The sequence below is a fragment of the Populus nigra genome, chromosome 5 (genome assembly GCF_951802175.1).
Source record: "Populus nigra chromosome 5, ddPopNigr1.1, whole genome shotgun sequence".
Lineage (NCBI taxonomy): Eukaryota > Viridiplantae > Streptophyta > Magnoliopsida > Malpighiales > Salicaceae > Populus > Populus nigra.
This window is the reverse complement of record NC_084856.1, coordinates 2,902,357-2,927,909: the sequence shown is the minus strand read 5'-3', so window position 1 is coordinate 2,927,909 and position 25,553 is coordinate 2,902,357. Positions and strand designations below refer to the sequence as shown.

At 36.0% G+C, this 25,553-nt stretch overlaps 4 protein-coding genes across 5 annotated transcripts; 3 read left to right on the top strand and 1 right to left on the bottom strand.

The window, feature by feature from the left end:
- The first annotated feature begins 462 nt into the window (after positions 1-462).
- On the top strand, positions 463-9,829 carry LOC133695317 (uncharacterized). Its single transcript, XM_062117246.1, is given in 16 exon segments — positions 463-842; positions 1,537-1,639; positions 1,940-2,009; positions 2,112-2,150; positions 2,229-2,346; positions 2,437-2,494; positions 3,911-4,135; positions 4,235-4,295; positions 4,652-4,711; positions 4,820-4,839; positions 4,934-4,999; positions 5,243-5,410; positions 7,517-7,774; positions 8,258-8,470; positions 8,906-9,177; positions 9,563-9,829. Coding segments are annotated over 16 exon segments (1,962 nt in total). The 5' UTR covers positions 463-753; the 3' UTR covers positions 9,705-9,829.
- A 936-nt stretch (positions 9,830-10,765) lies between these two features.
- LOC133694566 (histone acetyltransferase GCN5-like) lies at positions 10,766-17,918 on the top strand. 2 transcript variants are annotated; one of them, XM_062116122.1, is made up of 13 exons: positions 10,767-11,521; positions 11,705-11,769; positions 11,954-12,034; positions 12,706-12,777; positions 13,248-13,416; positions 13,881-13,924; positions 14,180-14,279; positions 15,191-15,259; positions 15,408-15,462; positions 15,613-15,731; positions 16,562-16,655; positions 17,151-17,292; positions 17,378-17,918. In XM_062116122.1, exons 1-13 carry the CDS (start codon positions 10,922-10,924, stop codon positions 17,442-17,444), a joined length of 1,677 nt encoding a protein of 558 aa, XP_061972106.1. In that variant the 5' UTR covers positions 10,767-10,921; the 3' UTR covers positions 17,445-17,918. The 2 variants fall into 2 exon arrangements, 1 of the variants encoding a protein (XP_061972106.1); XR_009842307.1 differs by lacking the exon at positions 17,378-17,918 and having other exon boundaries at positions 10,766-11,521; positions 16,480-16,655; positions 17,151-17,205.
- A 105-nt stretch (positions 17,919-18,023) lies between these two features.
- On the bottom strand, positions 18,024-21,622 carry LOC133694567 (light-inducible protein CPRF2-like). Its single transcript, XM_062116123.1, has 6 exons — positions 21,066-21,622; positions 20,894-20,987; positions 20,013-20,223; positions 19,541-19,616; positions 19,329-19,454; positions 18,024-18,808 (listed from the first exon to the last, which is right to left on the bottom strand). Exons 1-6 carry the CDS (start codon positions 21,438-21,440, stop codon positions 18,353-18,355), a joined length of 1,338 nt encoding a protein of 445 aa, XP_061972107.1. The 5' UTR covers positions 21,441-21,622; the 3' UTR covers positions 18,024-18,352.
- A 596-nt stretch (positions 21,623-22,218) lies between these two features.
- Positions 22,219-25,171, top strand: LOC133695386 (V-type proton ATPase subunit F). The gene is made up of 5 exons (XM_062117359.1): positions 22,219-22,486; positions 22,629-22,712; positions 22,794-22,875; positions 23,918-24,000; positions 24,692-25,171. Exons 2-5 carry the CDS (start codon positions 22,650-22,652, stop codon positions 24,854-24,856), a joined length of 393 nt encoding a protein of 130 aa, XP_061973343.1. The 5' UTR covers positions 22,219-22,486; positions 22,629-22,649; the 3' UTR covers positions 24,857-25,171.
- Positions 25,172-25,553: the final 382 nt, after the last annotated feature.

Below are 25,553 nucleotides of genomic sequence, written 5' to 3'. Positions count from 1 at the left end.
ATCAAATTACAAATATTTTTTAATCTCACTTCTACTATTTTTTTATACAAATAATCTATTAAATTATAATTATTTTTTAATTTCAGCCTTATCATTTTTTTAAATTGTTGTTTTTTTTTAAATTTTACTTTATTATTTTTTACAAGTTTTTTTAATTAGGTTAACATTAGGTTATTTGATAATGCATATAAATTTAAGTTTGTTATTTTTACTTTTTTTTTGTTATTTTTATCAATTTACTTAATATTGTTATACTTTTTTTTATATTATTTAAATTACTACTGAACAATAATTATAAACTTATTTTTTTATCCTAATATATTTTTTTAAAATAAAAACATTTTACTGGGTTCGCGGTAACAAATCCAATTTTGACTACTGGTTGACGGTCGGACATTTTCACCTCTTTTAAAAAAATATATCAGTATTTTGTATTCAGACAAAAAATTGCTTCTTACCGAGGGCACGAATCCTCTGCTTTTCACTGCAAAACAATTTCCCTACGCTCCTCCTTCGTAGATGCGAAATCTACCTCCATGTGTTTCCACGATTCTTAACGTACACCAATCTCCATGGTCTCTCTCAAGATCTCATTCCTTTTTCGAAGAAGAACCCTTCTTGGACTTTCTCTTTCCTTGCGTACCCTCTTTTCTTTTTACAGTTTCTTAGCAGTAAAATATAAACAAACAGGTCTTTGACTTTGCTGCTGCATTTGGAATATAAAGCGAAAACGATCTCCAGCAATTTTAAATTATGAAGATTTCTTGTTGGATTTTGTTTTACTGGCTTTTTCTTTGCGTTTTCGCATCCGGGTCTCTCTCAATTGACAATTTTAACCGAGCGTAAGTGATTTCAAAATGCTGCAACTGCACATTTTGTTGTTAATTTGTATCTATTTATCAGACTTGTAGTTGACTAGTTTAGTGTGAGAATTCTCGTGCTTTAATGTTCTATGAAGTTATAATTTTTTTAATGCACGGAAACGATCCCTAGTAATAAATATATCACATGTCGGTGGTTCTTTCCTGTGGTAATTTGTTTGATGACCGTAAAGTTCGTGTCTTTTGGAGCTTTGCGTATATTTTTTCAGCATATGATCTCTCTTGGGTGGCATGTTAATGCGACTGAAATCAAACTGGTATTACGTATGTAGTGAGTGATGAATTTGATGAGCTAAACAATTTGATCACTTTGTTTCTGTTTGCTAGAAAGGATGTCCTTTAGGTTTGGAAATTTCCTAGTTGAGGACATTTAGTGCTAGCAGTTTTAAGTTGAACTATGAAAGGAGGCAAAACTGAGGATGATTTTTTTCCCCAGAAGAGCATGTGTGACTTTAGTTTCTCATCGCTGTACCCATGAGCTTGTTCTGCTTGATGAATAGCAAATATTCCAGCAATTGAAATTGTCAAATGAAGTCAATGGCATTGCAAATGTTGCTGTCCCTCGCTTCACATTATTTTGCCTCACTTTGATTACTCTTTTTTTTTGATATTTTTCATCATACCCATTGCTTGTCGCTGTTTCTGTATACCACAGGTTTCCTATCATTGAACCTGATCCTAATCACACGAAACTTCATCTTGCAAGTGAAGGATTGGAAGCTATCAAACGAATAACGAACCCTATTGCTGCTGTTGCTGTATGCCCAACATACTTCTCTACACCTAATATTTGCAGATGAAAACCCAAGTTTTTTTTTTTATAAATAATCTTACAAAGCGTTACCGATATGCAATGGTGTTTAAAATGAGTTTTTTGATGCTTTAAGCACAAGTTTGTGTGAAGCGCTCATTTAGCATGACTGCAACTGTTCAATCGCTGTAGCTAATTGTATACTTACAATTTGATATACTTGTAATCTGCACAGCCATGTCAAGAAAGTTTTGCTCTCTTTTATTTATCCCTTTTTTATGTCTTACATTTATGGCTGTATAATCAGGTAATCGGTCCATATCGCTCTGGAAAATCTTTTCTGCTCAATCAGCTTCTTTCACTTTCTTGTTATGAAGGTGCTATTTCAACCACAATTAGTATATCCTTAAATATATTTTTAATGGGACTCACTGTATAAAATGATTTTAAATTGGTTGAACTAACATTTCCTTCATCAGGTTTTGGTGTTGGACATATGCGTGACACAAAGACCAAAGGTAATTTGAGTTTGATTCTTGAAAAAGTGCAACCTTTTGTTTAGATGTCATTTATAATGTGTCTTTTGTTTCTTGAAGGGATTTGGGTTTGGGGAACCCCGGTTGAATTGGATATCAACGGAGTAAAAACTTCTGTGTTTTACCTTGATACAGAGGGATTTGAAAGTATTGGGAAGTCAAATGTCTATGATGATCGGTAAATTCCAAGTCATCGTGTAATCTTGAATTCGCAGTTGGAGATAGAAGGCTTATGCATATGTTTTCTTTTTGACATTTTCTTTTGCAGGATTTTTGCTCTGGCAACTGTTCTGAGCTCTGTGCTTATATATAATCTGCCTGAGACGGTTAGTTTTTTGGTCTCGTAACTGCTAGTTTGAATTCTAGTTTTGAGCATATATGAATTCTAGTTTTAAACATATATGAATGAATCTTTAGGTGTGAGAGCAGGAAAGCGTGATTTGCTAGATGTGTAGGATATGTTAGAACTTTCTTTGGCTATGTAAATTTTATGGACTTGAGATTTCCTTCGTGGAGTAAATTTTTCATCAAAGACTAAAAGATTAAGGATGGTCATATTCTTGATGATCTATACATTTTGAGGGAAATTGTGGTTATTTAATGTTGAGACTTTGCATTGCCAAAATGAAAAATTGAAGTGGAAATAATATGTATTTTCACACATTGTCAAAATGAAAAATTAAAGGGGATATAGTATGTATTTTCATAAATTTGTAGAAGAATGAATGCAATGAAACAAAAAATCTAAATGATGTTGGAGAAGAATATATCCAAGTGAATTGGCCAGAGCATTGACCACACCAATCATGTTATGGTTCTGAAGGATTATGGGCCTATTTGTTTTTGCATTTTAAAAGCGCTTTTGAAAAAAATGATTATTTATTTATTTTTTTCTTTGCTTCAAATTAATCTTTTTTTGGTGTTTTTAGATCATTTTGATGTGTTGATATCAAAAATGATTTTTAAAAAATATATAAAAAACATTATTTTGATGTATTTCCGAGCGAAAAATGTTTTGAAAAGTAACCGCTACCATACTCCCAAACACCCCCAAGCACCATATATATATATATATATATATTATGGTGGGAGGATTGACCATCACAATCATTTTTGGTTATCTGCGGTTAGATTTAAGATATAAGTTTTTTTTGTTCTTCGAATAGGACAACCAATCCTGTTATGAAGCCATTCACATTCCCTCCCAGGTTCCTGAAATCCCAATCATTTTGAACAATTATCTCACAGGATATTTTGTTGTTTTTACATGAATATATTGGCCTGTTTCAACCTTCAAGTAAGAAGAATGAAGTGAATTGAAACATCTTTTACCTTCATAAAAGAATGATTGATTCCTATGGCCCTAGACATCATATCCACTTTTCTTTAGTTCCATTCCCCTCTTAAGTAGCCCAAATTTGAACTTCATACCAGCATCTTTTTATTTCTTCAACAAGCTCACAAGGGGATACATGGATGCCTAACTAGTATTTGTTGAAACTAAACTAAGGAGAAGTAGTCAATTATGAGAATGTCAACTTGCTTTTGTCAAAACTAAACAAACAATAGGAAGAAATAATGAGACTCTAGACCTTGTTTTACAGGTGGCAGGATTATCATATCTGATTATTTACCATCTGGTCCGAGGCTCTAGTTTATAAATTAGGTTACTGGCCATTTTTCTTAAAGCCTGCATCATTTTAGTTGGTAATACTTGTATATTTATCTTACTGTGCTCTCAGATCCGAGAAGCTGACATATCTCGTCTATCATTTGCTGTCGAGCTTGCTGAAGAATTTTATGGAAGGTCTGCAGTTCTGTCTTCTGAGTTCGACATGTTAGACCAGATCACCAATAAATTCTGTGAATTGTGACCATAATTTTTGTATCTCTTTTATGCACCCTATATGCTACTAATACTAACTCGTTTTGTTGGTTGGCTGAAAATTTCGGAGAATAGAGTGAAGGTAATTTATAAGCTACTGTGGTTATACTCCTCCTGTATGTTATCTTTTAATAAAAATCCTTGGTGCTGACTTGTATTTGAGTCACCATTTTGTTCACAGGGCCAAGATGTTGCATTTGAACCTGCAAAACTTTTGTGGCTTATCCAGCGTGATTTTCTACGTAAGTCCATAAATGCCTGTCTTTAAAGTTGTTTGTTGAAGTAGGATTATGATAACTGTCTTGTTCATTCTATAACACTGCAACAGTTCATATAGCAATTGGACTGGGTCTTTTAGTGAGCTGATTTCACTGAATGCTGTTTCAGACATGCCAAAGCGCTGTCCTTTTTATGTTTAAATTGTTCTTGTTAGTTTCTACTTATGCCCCACCAGACCCTTGTCTGATTTCCTCAAGATAATGGTATAAATAGATGGATGGGTTTCTGATTTGGTAGATGTTTTAGTTGGGTTACTTATATTGCTTATAATGTTAATGTGCGTTTAGAGAGAACTCATGTTGTTTCTGGTGTTACTCAGAAGGGAAGTCAGTGCAAGAAATGGTGAATGAAGCCCTCCAACATGTTCCTAACAATGATGGTTAGATTTTTCTCCTAGCCATAGAACTGTAGAAGATATATGTGATTCACTGTGTAATTACAGCATTCTTTAAACAATTTTGAATCCCATGTTCTTGTTCTAATGCAGGGGACAGAAATATTGACCAGGTATTTATTTTTTATGATTTCACTTACCATCCCAATTATTGTCAATGAACTGGCATGATTCTGGAACCAGAAGTTCACTCTTTCTATTTATCAGGTTAATCAGATCCGAGACTCGTTGGCTATCATGGGTGATAACAGCACTGCCTTCAGCTTGCCACAAGTATGTGTTTACCTTGTCCATTAATTTCTTCAAGTCCTAGCCCCTTCACATTACTTTTCATTGCTATGTTACTAGAATTGTACTAACCACCTATATAATTTCAAAAGCACGCAATTCGTCTGAAGTACCTTTTCATACTAATGGGATTATGTGTACTAGATGTGTGCTGGGCACATGAAGTGGGCTTAATGTACTGTAGATTAGTTAATCTCTCTACTAATTGTGCTGAATTTGAACCAACAGCCTCATCTCCTGCGAACAAAGCTTTGTGACATGAAGGATGGTGAGCTTGATCCCGTGTATGTTAAGAAGAGAGATCAGTTAAAAGAACTTGTTGCTAGCATTATTCGTCCAAAGATTGTGCAGGTTAGACCTCTAAATGGAAAGGAGTTTGTAGCTTTCTTGGAGCAGGTAACTTTGTTTATATTGAGCCTTCTGTTTGGAGTTGCTAGACATCATATATTGTAACTGCAGCGTCACAGGAGGGCAATTGATTTATGGGGGTGGGGGCAATGGGGTGTGAAGAAGAAATTGAGTTCATTTAACAGGCCTAATTATGAGCTGCACCCTTCATTTAACAGACAACACACTATGAGCTGCACCCTTGAGAGTTTGCCACTACATTTGTGTCGCGAAAAGTACTAAAAAAGAGTCAAAGAGAGATGATTCCGATGAAGTTACTGAATAGTTTGATATGTCAAACTAATTATGAAAATGATCTTCTAACTTATAAGCTTACAGTGTGTTGTCTATTCCATCCATATGAGATGTGTTTAATGGTGTCAATGGGCTGATGTCCTGAATGCATGGCATGGGATTATAGCCTTAAGTTTTTTATTTTTTTATGAGTTATTCCAATCTCATGTGAAAAACATATAACGAAGATATATAGGTTGCATATTATTTTTTTATTTGCTTTTTATGAGTTATTCTAATTTAACGTGACGCGGTGTATAGCGAAAATACAATTAGAGTTTTCAAGCTTTAATGTTATAGACCTTAATTAGAGAATACAATTAGAGTTTTCAAGCTTTAATGTTATAGACCTTAATTAGAGTTTTCAAGCTTTAATGTTATCGACCTAACTGGAGAGAAATCTAGAAAAAACTTTTTTGTATTTTTTATTGAATATGAATAACATTTTTGATTTCTATAAAATAAACTAGACATTTCTATTTATTTTTGTATTAAAATCCTTTATAAAAAAGATTTCTAATTAAAACTTAATTAATAAATCCATCTAACATTATAATTCCTAAATAGTAAAATACTAATTAAATTAAAAGTTCTAAGTTAAGTAGGAAACAAATAATTAAAATTCAAAATTAACTAGGAAAATAATTAAAACAAGAAAACAATAATTTCATGCTTTATATGAGATGTTTCTGGGTTTCTTTGTGGATTTCTTTTCAAGTTTGACCTTGTCAATTTAGTTTGTAAACTTTTGGGATAATTGTTTTATGTCATCATGAAACAGGTTGCGGTTTAGTAGGTTGATTCGGGTTGATATTTTTTTTTTGTTTTTTTTTTAATTGGGCTTCATAATTGTTTTTGATTTATTTTATATGGGGCCAACCCAATCTCATGACTTGAGTTGTGGATTTACCAGGTTAACCCAGATTGACTTGATTTATTGTTTTTGGATCTCTTTTCAATTGAATATATATTTTAAATTTCACCCTCTAACAACTCAATTTTTTTTTTCAATTTCATCCTTTAATTTAGATTGTTTGGGAATTGAGCTTTGTAATTTTTTTCAATTTACTTTTTGTGGAGTTATTTTGGTCTTATGGATTTTGTTTTTGTTGTTTTTTCCTCGATTTCAACCTTTAAAATTGGATTTGTTGGAAATAAAGCTTCATTTTTTTTTTTATTATTTTCTTGTTATGAAGTTATCTCAATCTCATGACTGAAGTCATGAGTTTAACAAGCTAACCTGGGTTGACTTAGGTTGTATTTTTTTTGTTTTTTTTTCCTGATTTTCTCCATTAACATTGAGTTGATTGACATGAGCTTTATATTTTTTTTTCTTTCTATGAGGTTATTCTGATCTCATGAGCCGAGTTATAAGTTTGATATTTTAACTCGGGTTGATATGAATAGTTTTTTTTGTTGTCTTTTAATATAATATATATTTTTTTCAATTTCATTCTTTTAACATTTAGTTGATTAGGAATTAAGCTTTGTAATTTATTTTAATTTTCTTTCTATAAGGTTATTACAATTTCAGGTACCAGTCGTAGATTTAATTAGTTAACCCGGGTCGATCCAATATGTGTCGTCTCAATATTTGAAAAAATATCATCCAATATGTTACTGTATCAATATTTTTAAAAAATGTCATTCAATTTGTATCATATTTTGAGTTCATGATTAATTTTGTATTTTACTAGACAACATGTTAACAATGCGTGGATATTTTTTTACGTTAAGAAAATTGATCTGACCTGCAGCACAACATGGGGAAATGATTTAGTATTATCGACAATTCCTCAACCTTGATCTTGCAATTCTCAGATACTCGAAGCCTTGAATAAAGGGGAGATCCCATCAACAGGCTCTTTGGTGGAGGTTTTCAATAAGGGTATTCTTGAGCGATGTTTGAAGCTATACAGTGAAATGATGGCAAAGTTACCCTTACCACTTTCTGAGAAATCTCTGCAAAATGTCCATGAAAACTCTAAAGGGGAAGCAATGAAATCTTTTGATGAACAACATTTTGGCCGTCATCATGCAAAGAGATCTGTCATGCAGCTGGATGAAGAAATAGAGAAGGTATTGATTGTTTTATCACCTACATTAATTGTCTTCTCTCCTTAAATTAACTTATGAATCTGTAAATTTACTTTGAATCCGATTTGCATGGATGTTAAATTGTCTTTTAGATTCCAAAATCTTTTGACAATTCAAATGAACAAGTTGAAAGATGGCTCTGCTTATGGTTTTTTGGAAGTAGTTACTTGATTGAAGTGTTGAATTCTCATGTTCTCTTTTTTGGAAAAAAAAAAACAAACTGAATCCAAGTCCCAGAACCCCACCACCACACCATAAACTGGATGAAATCTTTAGCAAATACTTCTGTTGAGTCTCCTGCATTGGACAGGCTGCATGTGCTCAGTGTCTCATTTAACAACCAACAGTATTTAGAGTTTGGTTCAGAGCAACAATATATAAATACATGTAAAATATTTTTTAAGGCTATCAAGTCGCAATACTCTTAATACTCCTGAAGTACTTTACTATGGAAATTCTGTCTAGGTTTATAAGAATTTCGCAATGGCAAATGAATATCAATCAGCAAAGCTCTGTGAGGCACTTTATTCTAGATGTGAGGACATAATGGACCAGCTTCAGGTTCTCAGACTTCCTTCCATGGCAAAATTCAATGCAGGCTTCCTGCAATGCAACCAAAGTTTTGAGCAGGAGTGTGTTGGACCTTCAAAAGCAAATTACGAGCTTCGCATGATGAAGGTTAGGCATGCTATTTGTAATTTATTTTAATTGCGTCAGTTATTGCTCTGTTTCTTGTATCTGTAGATATTGATGTTCGAGCTGGAGGGAATCTTGAAACGGGAAATCAAACTCAATGCCATTTAGTCATAAGTTTCTGATTCTTTAAGATAGCATGCATGCCATAATTATCAATATGGAGACCTCATAATCTAAACAAAGTTGTTGCCAACGGAAGGGACATGGAAATCTGAATTAGTGTTAGTGTTAAGATTGTGAATTAACCTTCTAAATATATCCTGATAGACAAATCTCTCTATGAATCATGAAATACATTTTTCAAATGCTTTATCAATAAGTTGTTTCAATATAGTTCCATGTGGTGTGCAGATGTGTGCTTTCCTTTTCACTTGTTTACTGACTAGTGCATTGTGAATGTATGATGCGGATCATCAGATGATGGGGAAATCAAAATCTTCATTTATAAAGGAATACAACCACAGGCTCTTCAATTGGTTGGTGGTGTTCTCCCTTGTCATGGTGGTAGTGGGCCGCTTTATTATAAAGTTTTTTTTTATAGAAATTGGTGCGTGGATACTTTTTATCTTCCTAGAGACCTACACGAGGATGTTTTGGTCTGCGGAGTCTCTCTATTACAACCCAGTTTGGCATTTTATTGTCGCAACGTGGGAAACACTTGTTTACAGCCCTTTTCTTGATTTGGACAGGTAATGCAACATTTCCTCAATTGCACCAAGAAAAATGAATTACATCGTATCTAAAGATAGTACTCGATGCCATACAAAATTCAATGTTATCTTAAAACTATACTGTCATTATTTTCTGCTAGGTTGTGTGATTTTGCTCTTTGATCAGAAGCAATAAAAAACAAACATATTTTCATAGTTTATAGTTGAAAGCTGTGCTAATCATGTATTCCTTATACAACCCAACGAGCCCTAGCAATACTTGCAAAAAAAAAAAGTTTTATTTTTCAAATGTATTTTGAATGATGTCCCATGTCGAGCAGTATGCTAGAAGATAAACAGGCATATTAAGAAGAATCCGCTCCATAAGTTTGCTCTTTTGTTGATCTGTTTTGTTTCAATGCAGATGGGCAATTCCACTTGGTTTGGCGGCAGCAATTTTGGTGGTATATTGGCGGTGTTATGGTAGAAGGAAACATGGGTCACAGTGGCTGTTACCCTTGTACAATAATCCTAAAGGGGGTACTCATAGGCCGAGAACAGACTAAGCCTTGTTTATTTTAATACATTTCAAAGTAAAAAACATTTCGAAAAGAAATTGCTAACATCATACTTAACGGACTCTAAATGAATTGCGATCCGGTGCCCTAGATTTGGCATAATCTTGCTCCAATCATTTTGGGTGAGCTTTTCTTTTTTCACATACAAAGGCCCCCATTCTTCATCTTGTTTTTCTCTTTTTTGGTTCCTGAAAACATTTGATCTCAAGATTGTGACGAGTCTGATGATGAAATGAGGTTTGCATGGTTGTGCACTCGGATCATTTCTCGCTCCATCGTTTCCAGGCCATTTACTTTGTTGTGATCTGTTCGTCTCCTCAATTGACTGTTATATCACAGGCGTAGTTTCTATATACAAATGCTAGAAAAGTATAGCCCCATGAGCCATAGATGGTCATTTCAATTAGATACTGCATTACTGACTGTACAGCCACAATACAACTCGTTTACATTGAAAAGAAGAAGAAAGCTACTGTTCTATTTTCGTTCTTAATGGCCGTTTTATATTCAAGTCCAGACAATTCGTCGAAGCAAATTATCCAAGTGCTCAGGATGCTTCTTGGACACATAAGTATACTGTATGGTACAAGAATTTTATGTTACTGCGCCTCACTGTGAAGTCTCATAGTCGGAGCATAAGTTAATCATGACAGAGAAGACATATCTCGCCCCTCTTTCATTCACTGTGATATTTATGTTCTAGTTTCCGTTTCTTCAATCAAATATTTTATTTTTTCTGTGTTTTTTATATTTTAAGACGCCAAATAAACGCAATCCAAGTTTATCAGATTATTTTTATCGATTAGTTCTCTTATCTTCTTGTATTATTTAAGAAATATAAAAAAATAATCATTGAGCTGCCTTTATCGTGTCGTGGGGGTTAATCCAGACTCCTGGGAACCAAGAATGCATTTATATTTTGTAGTGCTTGGGATACCGGTATAAAATCCAAATTTTCAGGCTAAAGGGAATGTATGGTCCATGCAAAAAGCCCACTAATCAAACGTCGTCGTTCTTAAGAAACCTTTAAAATTGGACATGGTACCTGTATATCAACGTCAAGTGTCCGTTCACTACTAACCGTTTTTCTGAAACTCCGCTGCTCTCTCTGTGTCTCCCTCCAAATGCGGAAGTGAAAAAAATCCCTAACTTCTCCACTGCAAACCTGAAAACCTAAATCATCAAATTTGAACCGACTCAACTCTATGGACACTCACTCTCACTTAACTGCACCTAATCGCTCTCGCAGTTCTCAATCTCCGTCTCCTTCGCACTCGGCCTCGGTCTCCGCCTCTGCAACCTCTTCCATCCACAAACGGAAACTCGCCGCGGCTGCGGCGGCGTACGACGACCACTTGCCACCATTTGCTCCGTCTTCTCTGTCCGCAGACACTCGCGACGGCGCTCTCACCTCCAACGACGACCTTGAGAGCATCTCCGCTCGCGGCGCCGACTCTGACTCCGATGACGCTGAAGATTCCGACACCGTCCTCGACGATGAAGAGGAAGACTTCGAAAACGATTCCTCCATGAGAACGTTCACCACAGCCCGCCTCGAGACCACTAACGCCGCTGGCAGCAGCAGCCGGAACACGAAGATCAAAATGGAGAACACGAATGTCAAGATTGAAAATTCTGATAGCGGGAAGGACGGTGGGCACACAGGGACCGGTGCAGCGGGGCCTGCTGCAGCGGGGAGTTCTGGGCCAGGGATTGTGGTGAAGGAGGATTCTGTTAAAATATTTACGGAAAATTTGCAGGCTAGTGGAGCTTATAGCGCGAGAGAAGAGAGTTTGAAGAGAGAGGTATGGTTTATAGTTTCTTTGAGATTCTTGACTACCGTGCATATTTCCAAGTTCTTTGCTTGCAATTGTTTACTAGTAACTAAATTTAATCTTCTTTTACATGGCCTTTACAAAAAAGAAAACGAAACTATGAGTGAGATATTTTATAACGGGACTTGATATTGATTGATTCGAGCGTTTCAGGAGGAAGCAGGAAAACTCAAGTTTGTGTGTTATTCAAATGATGATGTTGATGAGCATATGGTTTGGTACCTTATTCTCTTTTCCTAAACACGTAACTTTTTTTTGCTGGATTCATCTTTTAATTATGAATGCTCTTGTGCTATCTTTAATTGTTCATTTCTTGTTTGATGGGGTTTGTTACCTCTGTACAAACTCTAGTTATGGTGAAGATTTTAATGTTTGCCTTTGCCTTTGCCTTTGGTTTCTCAGGCTGATAGGATTGAAGAATATATTTGCGAGGCAATTGCCTAACATGCCCAAGGAGTACATAGTTCGACTTGTGATGGATAGGTAATTCTATGAAATCCTTTAGAAGTGCTTACAATAAACAACTTTTTTTTAGAAGTGGGCAAAGATTAGATGACAAGAATCCCTCAACATCTACTATTTGTTTTCCTTTTCGGGTAAGCTGAGAAAACTTCCAGTTCATTGTGAAGGTAACTACTATTACTCTACAGCCTGCATCAATATTAAGAACCAAAATTGGTTTATTAAAGATATAATCATTTAGATTGACAATGTGTCCAGTAATGGAAATTAATCCACAATCCACTCACCTATGTATACAATCACCAGATTTGCATATGGATGCATGCAAGCAGAACCCAATGTCCTTATGTGATACCATTCTGGAGAGTCGTGCTTGATAGTTTATGTTAATGTCAAAACATTGAACTACTTCCATGTCCTTGAATAAGACATCTAGGGTGTTATTGTATAATTATGATCACTCACTTGAGCATGCAAATTGTGGGGAAGGGCCCAATACCATTTTTTTTTTCATTGTTGAACCATTCTCGAAACTCCCCTTATGCTAGCTTAGGTTAGGATTGCTGGTCCCAAGCCCTGATTGAGGGTTGTGTTAGGTTGACAGCCAGCTTAAAACCTTGTCATCTTTATGATATGGATCGTTTTGATATGGCACAAAAGTGTTCATGTATGTTTTTCAATACAACATGCAGAAGCCACAAATCTGTGATGATTATTAGACGCAATCAGGTGGTCGGTGGTATCACTTATCGTCCATATGTCAGGTTAGGCTCAAATTCGTATTATTCGTGTTGTTTTTTACTCATTCCAACTTCAAGCGCACTGTTGTATTATTAGATTTTCTTAGGTGGAGTAGAACTTACGAGCTTAATTAGGATACTTTCCCTGACTGACTTGGGAAAAGGCGAGGGTCATATGTTGCTTTTTAGCTTTTTGTTTGAACTGCAATCATAATTTTGTAAGATGAATGAATGATTGATTGATCCTGTTAAGTTGGTATAATGAGAAGCAAATGATTGGAGTTTGGTTTTGTCCATGTAACCATAGCGCCAAGCTTAAATAATTGAATGTGGATTGCATATTTGTATCTTTTCCCTCATGCACCTGTGTACCAATAACCATTCATTACATGAAAGTATTTTATTTCTTCTTGTTGTGATTTCATCTTTGAAACCTCTTTTATCCTAGTAGTGCCGTTGGTTACCTTAGTAACACCTTTTTCCTTCCCAACCAGTCAGAGGTTTGGGGAGATAGCTTTTTGTGCAATCACCGCAGATGAACAAGTAAAAGGTTATGGCACGAGATTGATGAATCACTTAAAGCAGCATGCACGTGATGTTGATGGGTTAACACATTTTCTGACGTATGCTGACAATAATGCTGTTGGTTATTTTATCAAGCAGGTGGGCTTTCTATTTCTGGCATAAGTCTTTTGCTGTGGTGATTTATTGTTTGTTTCAAACTGGACTTGCAATACCCTGTTGATTTATAAGATATGCCCAAAATCCTCCCTGTTTATTTTTTGTTATGAAAGCTGAATCAGTAACAAATACTGTTTAGATAGTAGCTAATTTCTAGTTAAACCTTCGTCTTCAATGGAAATGCAAGATTTGATAGTGTTGGCCCTTGTCTTGAGTTCTGTAACTTTCACAATTCATTTTTTTCATGAATTGCTTATTTGTTAGATGTTACTATATAATTGTTCAGTTTGATCTATGGAAGCAGCTGTGTTATAATATGTGTCAATCTCATTCTTGATGTTCTGCACACTTATTACTCGAATCTTACTTCTAATAGTTTTGTTGCCATACCCTTCTGAAATGCATTGGTTTCCTTCTTAATGTTGTGTTCTTTTATTGACATGTAGGGTTTCACAAAAGAGATTTACTTGGAGAAAGATCGATGGCAAGGGTATTGTTAATTTACAAAGTCCAGTATTATTAAGAAAAATGAAGGGGAGGGGATTGGATAAAGGCAGGGCTTCAAGTACAGTTCTGCTTTGTATTATTTTACTGGAATTGTGGTTTGAGAGGGGGGGATGTTAAAATGAAGAAGTTTCAAGTTCATCACACGAACTTTTTTTTTCCCCTTTGTTAGCCTTGTTGGGTGTATCCCATCCTTTTAGCTATCACTGTCCCTCTGTTTATGAATTCATTGGAATTCCAGGTATATTAAAGACTATGATGGAGGTATCTTAATGGAATGCAAGATTGATCAAAAACTTCCTTACACTGACTTATCAACCATGATTCGTCGTCAGAGACAGGTGAGATGATAGTCTACATGGTCAATGTTTTCTTTGTGAAATAATGCAGTTAGATCATAATATTTGGAAGTCAGGATCTGGAACATGAATTAAGATAAATGGTCAAACAATCCATTTGAGCAGTGTATCTTCTTTTTCTAAATGCTCAGCTTGTTGGGCCTTCTTTGTTTAAAGTAGGCAATCTGAATATGTTGCCTCTGATTCAGAAGCTTCATCAATTTCTATAATTCATTCCAAAACTTTATAATAAGGACATGTGTCCTGAAGTTACATCAAAAATTGAATTATTGGATCGAGATTACTAGTTGATTTCTGGATACGATGAAACCAGTATGTCTATACGATGCTTCTGAAACAGACGCACTAATTCTAGTAAGAGACCATTTCAATATGTTTTACTTGTAAAGATCACAATCTTTTGCTTCGATTTTCATTGATCCTGATAGGTTTTTCTTATATTATAATCATATACTTTTTGCATCTTAACTTCAAAGATTTTTATCATACAACCTTGAGAAATACTGCCCTGTTTTTCTTGTTCCTAAACCAAAGCTTGTCGGGATGTTGAGTGAATACATTTATAGACTGTAATTAGTTGGATTTATCATAGTTGCGTTGCCTATTCTGGAAACTTAGATTTTTCCTGTACATGTCTTTCAAGAGGTTTTTTAATCTAGAACTTGTTGAGCAGAACACCAATAGTATCTATATATCTATCATATTGTAGGTTTCTCGCATGTGGCTTCCTGTCAGACTTGCTGTGCTGCCAGTCTGCCATGGACCTTTTAGATCACTACTCCACTCCATATGTATCACCTACAGTACTAATTTCTGTGCACAAGTTCAGAATGTATTATCCTGATGATTCTCCCTGCACTTTCAGTAATCTTTTTTTTTTCTTATGATGATAGGCAATTGATGAAAAGATAAGAGAGCTATCCAATTGTCATATCATCTATCCTGGAATTGATTTTCAAAAGGTATGTGCCATCAGCAATCTACTGCTTCTTATCCTATAACTTGATAGGTTCCATTTCTAGATAGCACGCAATTTCTATCTAGCAGTACAGTTTAGTGCTGTGTTTGTACATTGGATTAAAATTATACTGTGTACTAATTTTCATTCAGAAAGAAGCTGGTATTCCCAAGAAAATCATCAAAGTCGAGGATATTCCTGGCTTGAGTATGTTTTTGAACTTGGCTTATTGACTTCTTGTTAATTCTGAACACTCTTTTGCCACACTTGGTACATACCTTTTGAAAATTATATGATATAATTATAATTGAAAGTTTGGAATGTTGAGAATGAGATTTTTTTTTAATGTGATAACAGGGGAGGCTGGGTGGACTCCTGATCAATGGGGCCATTCACGTTTCAGAACATTAAACACTGCTACGGATAGTGCCACAAATCAAAAACATTTGACCGCATTTATGCGCTCACTTTTAAAGGCAAGTCCCAAAATACTTCTCTTTTCTTTCTCATTTTCATTTGTTTTGAGATTTCTTTCAGACACTGATTTCTGTCACAATGGCAGCCAGTCATGAAACTTCCAGAAATCTTTAATGGTCACCATATGTTGCAAAATGAACAGAATACTGCTAGGATAGTGTTGCCATGACATGGTTGCAATGGAAATGCTTGTGGCTGAAATTGCCCTGATTGAAACTTTGATATCCTTGAGTTGAGACTATGTGTCTGTTTGGATGCCTGTGTTTGAAGTTGATTTGTTTTATTATGTCAAGTTCAAAAGCTCAACTCAATGTGAAGGTTGTTGATGGATTGCTGTGCCAAATTTATGTGCTTTATGTTGTTGCCGTCTTGCTATCTAAAAGTAAGACATACTGTTGGTAATAGTATTCAAATGATCAACAATGGAACAATTAACTATGTATTTTGTTAGAGATCAAAATCTGATAGAATCTTGTCAATGACATAAAGATCCTGTGGACTGGGAAACTATTGTGCTACTTTTATCATAGAAGACTTGTCAAGCACTTTATAGTTGTTCTATATTAATTGTTTTTTGCTCCCCATAATGTTCTACTTGATCTTCTAATCACTTTATAGTTGCAAATTCATGCAAAATAGTGATTTTTCTGCTATTGTTAATATTCTTTGGATTTTCACATCTGCCAATCCTTAATGCTTTGGATTTGCAATATTTTTCGCTCATATTTATGCGTTCTCCTTTTTCAGTGTTTGAAAATCACTAGAACAGTGATTCTCCTGCCTATGTCATATTCATTGGATTCTTACTGCATGGATTTTGTGTTAGCAGTCAATGCATGACCATGTGGATGCTTGGCCATTTAAGGAACCAGTTGATGCTCGTGATGTCCCTGATTATTATGACATCATCAAGGATCCCATGGGTAAGATATCAAATTTTTCAGTTTCATTCTGGCAAGGTATTTCTTGTGATGATTCTCTGATTGACAGGCATGTATGCTGTTAAAATAATACATGTATAGTGTCTTCATGCTTGTTATGCTATAAAGAATCTCTAGAAGCATCAGTCACAACTGTAACAGAACCAAAATGTTGAAGCTCAGTCACGAAGATAATTGAGAACTGTAATATTTTATGTTTTAAGCTTGTAGAACTCAGTTGAAGTTTCATTCTGGTGACCATTGTCTGGTACTTGAGTTTATCTATATGGACAAGTACAACTCCGCTTGTAGCATTTTGATAACATTGGATAATTGGCTAGAGTGTTTGAATCTTTGTTTTGGAATTTACTGCATAATTTGGTATGAAAAAATAATTTCTTATTCCTACCTTTTATTGAGAATTTCACAAAACAGAAAAAAAATGTTGAAATTGAATCATATGTACGATTCTGTCATGATTATCCACTGTGCCTGCAGATCTGAAGACGATGTCAAAAAGGGTAGAGTCAGAACAATACTATGTAACACTTGAGATGTTCATTGCTGATGTTAAGAGGATGTGTGCCAATGCACGGACATACAACTCACCCGATACCATTTATTATAAGTGTGCAACCAGGCATGCCCATACACTTGTGCTCTCTGTTTTATTTCCTCCCCCAATTCCTGGTTCCAACTTTATTATATTTACGTTCATTATGCAGGTTGGAAGCCCATTTTCAAAGCAAAGTGCAGTCAGGCATCCAATCTGGTACAAAAATTCTGCCATGACGTGCTCAATGAACAGTTCTTAGGAGATCAATATTCACTAAATTTGCATTGCGTGGATTGCAACGAGCACCCTTCTGTGGTTCATTATGCATCTTTATCATAGTGCATGTTTTGATGCCAAATCATGCTTAGTTTCATTTTTTCCCGTCCTTTTTCAAATTTTGACCGTCAATGCCACCCGTTCTAGCATATTGCCAGAGGAAATTTGGAAGAGTGGGTTTGCCTTTGGCAGGTGTCAGGTTCTTGAACTGCAAGACGAACCAATTATTTTCTAGAGCCTTTGGTTGGATGGTCACAACATTTTACCAAGCTTGGCGGGCGTACATCCATCAATGGTGGGCCTTTTGATGGTTCATTGAGACCAATGTTGCTATTTTTCAGGGATGGCAATGATGATGTTACCATATTTTTTGTATTCTATCCTATCGTTTCTACCAAATAACAATATACAGCCTGGAAGCTGATGTTTTCTAACCCAGAGCCGGCTCCACTATTTGTGATGAAGCCAGTTGCTGAAAGGGAACTTGAAATCCACTTTCGGGTGGGACAGCGAAGAAATTAGGAACTGCTACACTTGCATGAGGAAAATAAGTTTTAATGCCTTCATGAAATGTCTTCCATCTTCAAAATCTAACATGCAAGGATAATTACAACGGCCCCTTGAATGGAGATCGTTATAAGCAATGCTCCTATTGACACCCTATGTTGTATAAACATGTCCCGCATCTAGATTAAAAAAATAAAATAGAATGATCTACTAGTAGAAAAGGTTTATTTGTAAACTATAAGCAGAAAACCCAGCATGTCTTGAAAGTCAGAATTATTTCAACTCGTGTTTGTACCACGAGATAAACTTTGCATGCCCCCACTTCCAAAAAACCACCAGAATGGAAGGGGCAAAACCCAATTCATTTCTTTTTGCCATCCTTTTCGAACACATGAGGAAGTCCCGAGTCACACATAGGCATGGCCCCAGCAGGACCGCCAGTAGAACTAGCCTGCTTTTGCACCTGTTGCGTGGAAGGCATGGCACCCAGACCTCGGCCACCAGCTGAGAGTTTCATTGAAGCCATTCCACCATTATTACTGGTTCCATTGTCAGTTTGTGGATTTGTGGCGAGAGGAACTAAGTCGTTAGGGAAGCTGTTGTTTAGTCTTTGGAAATGTGGAGCAGCAGAGGTAATACCATGAACTGGCTGGTGAAAGAATTGGTGGGGGTTTGGTTGCATTGGTACAGCAACATTTGTAGATGCATCCGCTTGGCCACCAACAAATGGCATCCCAGGGCTAGGCACGTTAAACCCTGCTAGAAGCATTGGGTTCAAACCTGTCACTCGTTTAACTTGTTCTTCGACCATCTTGACCTGGAAAGTTGAATAAAATAGCTGCCCTTGAGAAATTTGGTAAATTTCTTCAGCGGAGTAAATCATAGCAGCTCATGGTAGCAAATGCAATAAATAGAGCTGTTTTAAGACTAGGACACCAATGCACTTCACACATGACTAACAAACTCTGTGGCAACTAATAGTAACACCGGAAACAAAGCACATGCAAATCGCTTGTTCTGACCTTGTAAAAATTGTTGCTATGACTCTTGAACTTTGTAGGAGGGCATACTCTTGACAGAAGTTTTACCCGATGTAGTTTGTCACCCCACACATGCATAACTATTTCGTGTGCTCTGCATGGAGACAGAAGTTTCCATGATGTGATGTGATTAGTTTCTATGAGACATCCTATGATGCATGTTTGATGATTTTATAAGGATTTCATTTTCTCAAACATCATGATCTTGTAGCATGAGTCTGAAAGTGGATTACTAAGCGATTTCAAACAACAACAGGAATCCTCAAAGCAGCTAAATAGGTGAAGCAAATGACTTACCTTTGCCCTTAAGGTTTCAATATCAGCCTTCAAAATTCTATTATCAATAGAAGCAGCATCACACTTTTGATTTACATCAGTGAAGCGTGATAGCAGAGAAGAGCGTTCATCCCGTAGTTGACCAACCTTTAGGATATCATATAAATAGACTCAGTTTTTAATAAAGAATCATATAAAAGGCACAGGAGTGCCACAGAAGAGTATTGGGCAACCTGTGTTTCACGTTCGTTCAGCTGTGCTTGTTTTCTTCTTCTAGAGCGTCTAGCTGACTCTCGATTCGACTGCATCCTGAGTCATTTTCAAGATATCAACAGTGTTTGGTGAAAGTCCTTCATTTTTGAGACAATAATAAACTTGCATGCAGTGAGAATTTGTTTATCCCAAAACCTAGAGACAGACTCCTCCCACCCCAAAATCCCCCAGGGAGGCAGTTAGGTCGGGTTTAGTGAGGCTGTCTCTGATTTTATTAGAAAGCATTGACAATTATTCTGCTCCCATCCTAAAACAAAGTTTGATTCACCAATAACTCAAGCACTAATGTGTGAATCCCTCAAAATAATATTTGCCCGTATAAATGCAAAATATAGGGAGAAGTGGGAGGCATATGAGCAAAGAATACAAAGTCAATAAATTGTCCTTGGAACCTCTTAGACCAAGCAAGAATATTAATAAATAAGAGGATACCTCCTCACGCGTTTTGCATCAGTAGGATCCCTATTTTCATTGGTTCCCGTGTCTCCTTCAAGGTCATCATCATCCGAATCTTCTCTTGATGACCCACTGGTTGTTTGCCTGGTTTGGACCTCTTGTTTTTTCTGTACAGTGGGTAAAGCTGGAATGCCAGGTGAACCACCATCTGCTCCAATTTGTGCCATTGAGATGCCATGACCAGTGCCTATAATGGTTAAAAGTCAAACAAGATATTGCTGCGACCTGAATTTCAGAGGAGTGAAAAGAAAAATGAAGCATGAAATCGCTCTGGGTGCAATTCAGAGATTTGCAGCAATTAAAACGCAAACCTTGCATAAGATGAGAGCACCACATACAACAATTCTAATTTATATGACTTTGTGGAAATTAGGTGAAGAACATTTAAGAGTACAAGGGAACAAACAAGGATGAAAGTGAGCAGAGAGAAAGGCATATCGCAACTTTGATCAACTTATCTGATAAATGTACATCGTACAAATCAGGGGTTTTGTGGATGCACTATAAGGTGTGTTCTATTCTAGTTTCTGAGCTTATGTAGTTAGCAAGACGCACTTCAAGAGCAAGGAACTTGATTCCAACTACATGCTTATCTCCTAAAGGTGCATACCATATCCGCCAAAACACAAATAGCTCAAACAATTCTCACCAGTCAAGCATGTTACAATCCAAGGGGCTTTTTTACCGCAGTCGATTAAAATTAAGAGCATGTATGATCTTTGAAAGAATATTATTAACAGTTTTTTCTGTTCTTTTCTTTTTAAATATTATCAGTTGAGCAGTATTGATTACAAACGTGCTAAGTGCAATCAGCAATTGAGATAAACAATTCAAGAAGATGCAGGCAAAAATCTTACGAAAAGCTTGCGTTCCCAAAGAAACATTTCCAGCAGCTAGCCTTTGATCTTCCAGTAACGAAGAGAAATCTTCCGGCTTTATAACATCGGATTCCTGCAGTTTTTTTCAGTAAATTACCAATCAAAAACACATGTCAAGCATGCGCACACAATTCAATCAGTATGCATATACCCTAGACATGGCCACGGCAGTACAAGCGCGATCGAGCTTCGACTTGAGAAAAGCGCGGTACTCATCGGAATCAATCGGGTTCGTTAGATTGCGACCCAACGGCTGCGGATGAGGATTTGGATGCTTTGTGATCTCCACCACCTCATCCTCACCATTCTCAGGAGGTATCGATGACGTGGACGATTGAGAAAGCGCCGAAGGAGCGGCGATGTTGGTATCGCTGGACACGGAGGCCGCGGAGACTTCTAGTAGAAACTTCTCTAGCGCCCATTCCGATTCGCTTCTATTCATCGCCGGAGCTGTTGATGGTGGAGACGGAGGAGGAGACGGCCAGAACGGGTCCGAGAAATCGTCGACTGAGAACACACTGTTCATTGTTTGTTCTTTTCTTCCTTCTGTGCTGATCCTCTCTTGAGATTTTTTTGTGCGCGTAAACTTATTCTCTCTTTTACTTATCGTGGGGGTTCATGATACCACCAGAAACAGCCAGGAAATCATCACCACATGATGAATTTTTAGATATTATAATTGGCCATGATCAATTTCTTAAGCTAATCTATGCTGAATAACCATATATATATATATATGAAAAACTGGTTATCTTTAAATCTAAATTTTAAAGTTTAAGACAAGCTTATTATACTGTAGTGTTTAATTACTGTTTAAAAATAAAAAAAATATACATTATACTCATTTTATATTTAAAAAATATAAAAATTTATTTTTATCTATTCAATCAAAACAGTCCTCATTATCGTTATTTCGTTTGTTATAAAATAAAGTATCACCATTTAAAAAAAAAATAACTCTAAACTTAGTTTTAAACCTCAGGTTAAATATATTTTTTATTTAACGAATATTTATTCATTAATTGCTTGTTATAAAAATTCTTACAACCAATTGCTTATTTTTTGCAGTTTTAGGGGTGTTTGGCCATGTTTCAACTAGAATTTTTAAAAACTTTAAATATTTTTTATTTCAAATTATTTTTTTTATTTTAAAATTATTTTAATATATTTATATTAAAAAAATAAAAAAATTATTTTAATATATTTTTAAATAAAAAAACACTTTAAATATAAAAACTGCAACCAAACAATTATCCCAAACACCACTTTAAACGTTACCACATGATCCGTGCGTGTTAAAAGCAGCGGTAGCAGAAAAGAAAACTAGCTGGTACGGAGCACCTTGAAGCCACGACGCCGTTTATTAAAAACAGCTAGAACGGGTGGTGAGCTGTATCGAGTACTAGCATAATACGGTGCGTGGGATAACATCTTCTCGCTTGTTCACATCTTAATTCCTGATTCAGACCATAATTTCCTGCTCTCTCTCTCTCTCTCAAATATCGCGATCCATTCCATTCGATTCAAGAAAACCGCCCTGACTCGAAGAATAATCCAAATCCAAATCCAAAGGTACTAGATTTAATTGACAAAGCGGTTCTCGCTGTCTTATGATGTTTTTTATTTTATTTAAAATAGCGCATGTTTGGTTGCTGAATTATGATTAATGATAATGGATCTTTCCTCTGCATCTTTTTTACTGTTTGTTTTGTAGTTGCATTATCATTCATCTTAAATGGCAAACAGAGCTCAAATCGCGACCAACAACTCTGCACTCATTGCAATGATTGCCGATGAGGTAAGAGAGGATTCATCGATTTCCTTTGTAGGAAAAAAGAGAGAGATGTTTAACAAATTCAAGTATGTTAATTTGATGTAGGACACGATTGTTGGACTTTTGATGGCTGGAGTGGGTAATGTTGATTTGCGGAGAAAGACGAATTACCTCATCGTGGATTCCAGTATGTTCTTGAAATTTGAATGCCTTTTTCGCTTTCGATGCATCTTTATCTGAACATGGGTTATGCCAATCTCCACTTTCATGATAAACTATTTTCTTTGGTGCTTTCTGTATTGATTTGGATATCCCATTTGAAATTTAATCCAAATATATGAATAAGCATATGAGGGGTTGCTTGACTAAAAGATGAAGTACGAAACCACGTAGAATTTCTGATTCATCATCTGGCAAGGAGAAGCACTGGATTTGGACCCAACAAAATTTAAATGTTTGAGCAATACCATGTTTCTAGGATGTTGTTGTGGCGGATACAATTCTTTGAGGGAATCCATCTTTGTGGTTGAATGTAACTATATCATTATATACTTGTCACATAAATGTCAGGGTATTCTTTTAAAATTTTGGTTTCTTCATGGTGAATTATTGAAACTGATGTCAAAGTCATATCCTTCTGCTTTGTTTCCTCTTTCTACCTTTTTTTTTTGTTCTAATTTTATTCAAATTGATTCTACTTCCATCACATTACTCCATCCCCAACACCCCCCCCCCCCCACAAAAAAAAAAGAAGGACCGCCGTAAAACCCAATTTTTTATTATGAACTCTGCAGGGATGCTTATCATAACCAGTTGCTGAAAGGGTGGGAAAGGGGCAATATGAAAGCCTGTGGTTAATCATAGGTTCATAAACATAAAATTGTCATATCCCCAATACAGGAAAGTCCATCATGTCTAAATGAATTGTCCACTGCAGCTCACTCTTCAAGCTCCAATTTAATGCTTTACTTTATATGTCATTCTTGGAATGAAAGAGCTTACCATTTACAAAAGAACTTTGATTTGATAATGTTTGGTTTGATTGCCAATAATGCCTGGGATCCTCTTCCAAGGCTGGAACATTTATTGACAGGTTCTAAATTCAGATTTTCTCTCTTTCCTTAACCCATCAAATAGAGAGTTGTGTTCAGTGTGGATATTCTTTTCAGAAATGCTATTGCTGATGCTATTGTCCTTTGCTTATGAAAATGTTTCATTATGCTTCTTAGAAACAACTGTTAAACAAATTGAAGATGCATTTAAAGAGTTCACGACAAGGGAGGATATAGCCATAGTGCTGATAAGTCAATTTGTAAGTTGTTTCTTGAACTCGTGGTCATTTTAATTAATTTATCATGATTTTGTACAGATATGTATGCTCTTTTTTATTGAATACTTGTCACCTTTAACATTTAACTACTCATTAGTTCAAAAGATGCTCCAGTCTTTTGCATTTGAAGCATAAGTGTCGCACGATAGCTCTTTCTTTCTTTCCTGCTCTGGTTCAATGTTAATGGAAGCAATAGTCTCTCAAAGCCATCTTTTCCAGTTATGATGCATAGAGGAACCGTAAGTCTGTGACAATTGTCAAGGACTACATTGATTAAATTGTTAGTGCTAATCTGGTATTAGGTTGGAGCAGTTACGTCTTCACATGTTTGAATATTTGGATGCTTAAAGAACACAAATGAAATTTTGATCAAATATGCAATACCCTGTTTGGGGTGGTGCTATAATGAATAGCTCACTTAGTTCCACATCTGTTCTCGGCACCGCACCATTGTAGATTCAGCATTGCTCTAGTGCATTGGTCTGTGACTTCTGTCTGTTTTTCAATTTCACTGTTCTTTACCCCCTTTATTGAATTAGTTATTTGATATTTCTCTCTCTCTCTCTCACACACACACACACACAAAAAAAAATTCAGCATTTTTTTCCCTTGCACTTGATTTGCTTTGGGAATTTTTAATTAAAAGGTAACCTTTTCATCCTCTGTTTTTCAGGTTGCAAACATGATAAGATTTTTGGTCGATAGCTACAACAAGCCAGTTCCAGCGATTTTGGAGATTCCTTCGAAAGACCATCCTTATGACCCAACACAGGATTCAGTTCTTTCAAGAGTGAAGTACCTCTTTTCTGCGGAATCAGTGGCATCTGGAAGGCGTTGAGCAGAGACATGAAGCTTATGCTCATTGCTTGTTCAGTGCTTTATCGTCCTCCCCCAGCTGTATATTGTGGAATAGCTCTCATTTACTGCTTGATTTAGTCGCTTCTCTTCCTGTTTTGATCAGTATATTGTAATTGCAATTTGGGGGTGTTTTGATGGAATACTTAGAATAAATCATTCTTAGGAGTGACATGGAACAGCTTTGATTGTGCTACATAATTGAATCCCTTTGTTTAATGCTCCTCACCTCACGGTATGTTGTGGCAAACCCAGACTGAAATGACTTGAAATATAATATTTGCAAGCAGTTGGTATCTGTTGGCCCTTTTTTTTACCATTGCAAAGTTTGCAGCTAGTCTTTTGTAGCTTGAGACTTGCCACGTCGGATTTCGTAAGGTGACACCAACTCTTGGTTTGATGGGGGCTATCTTGTTTCCTTTTAGGAAAGACCCCAAACTTTGAGCCAAAAAGTATGGTCGCACGCAGATAAGCTTTGCTAGTTTGGAGTGTCGTGACTCGACTTAACTAGTCCTGAACAAAATGCCTATATTTTATCACCAACCTGTCTCCGTCCCTACCAACCGAGGACTCGGCTAGTTTGCTATCCAAGTGTACATCCATTTCCTTGTATACCATGAAACACTTAAACCTCACTTCTGGAATAATACTATTGCTCGGAATTGATGTCAAACCGAAAT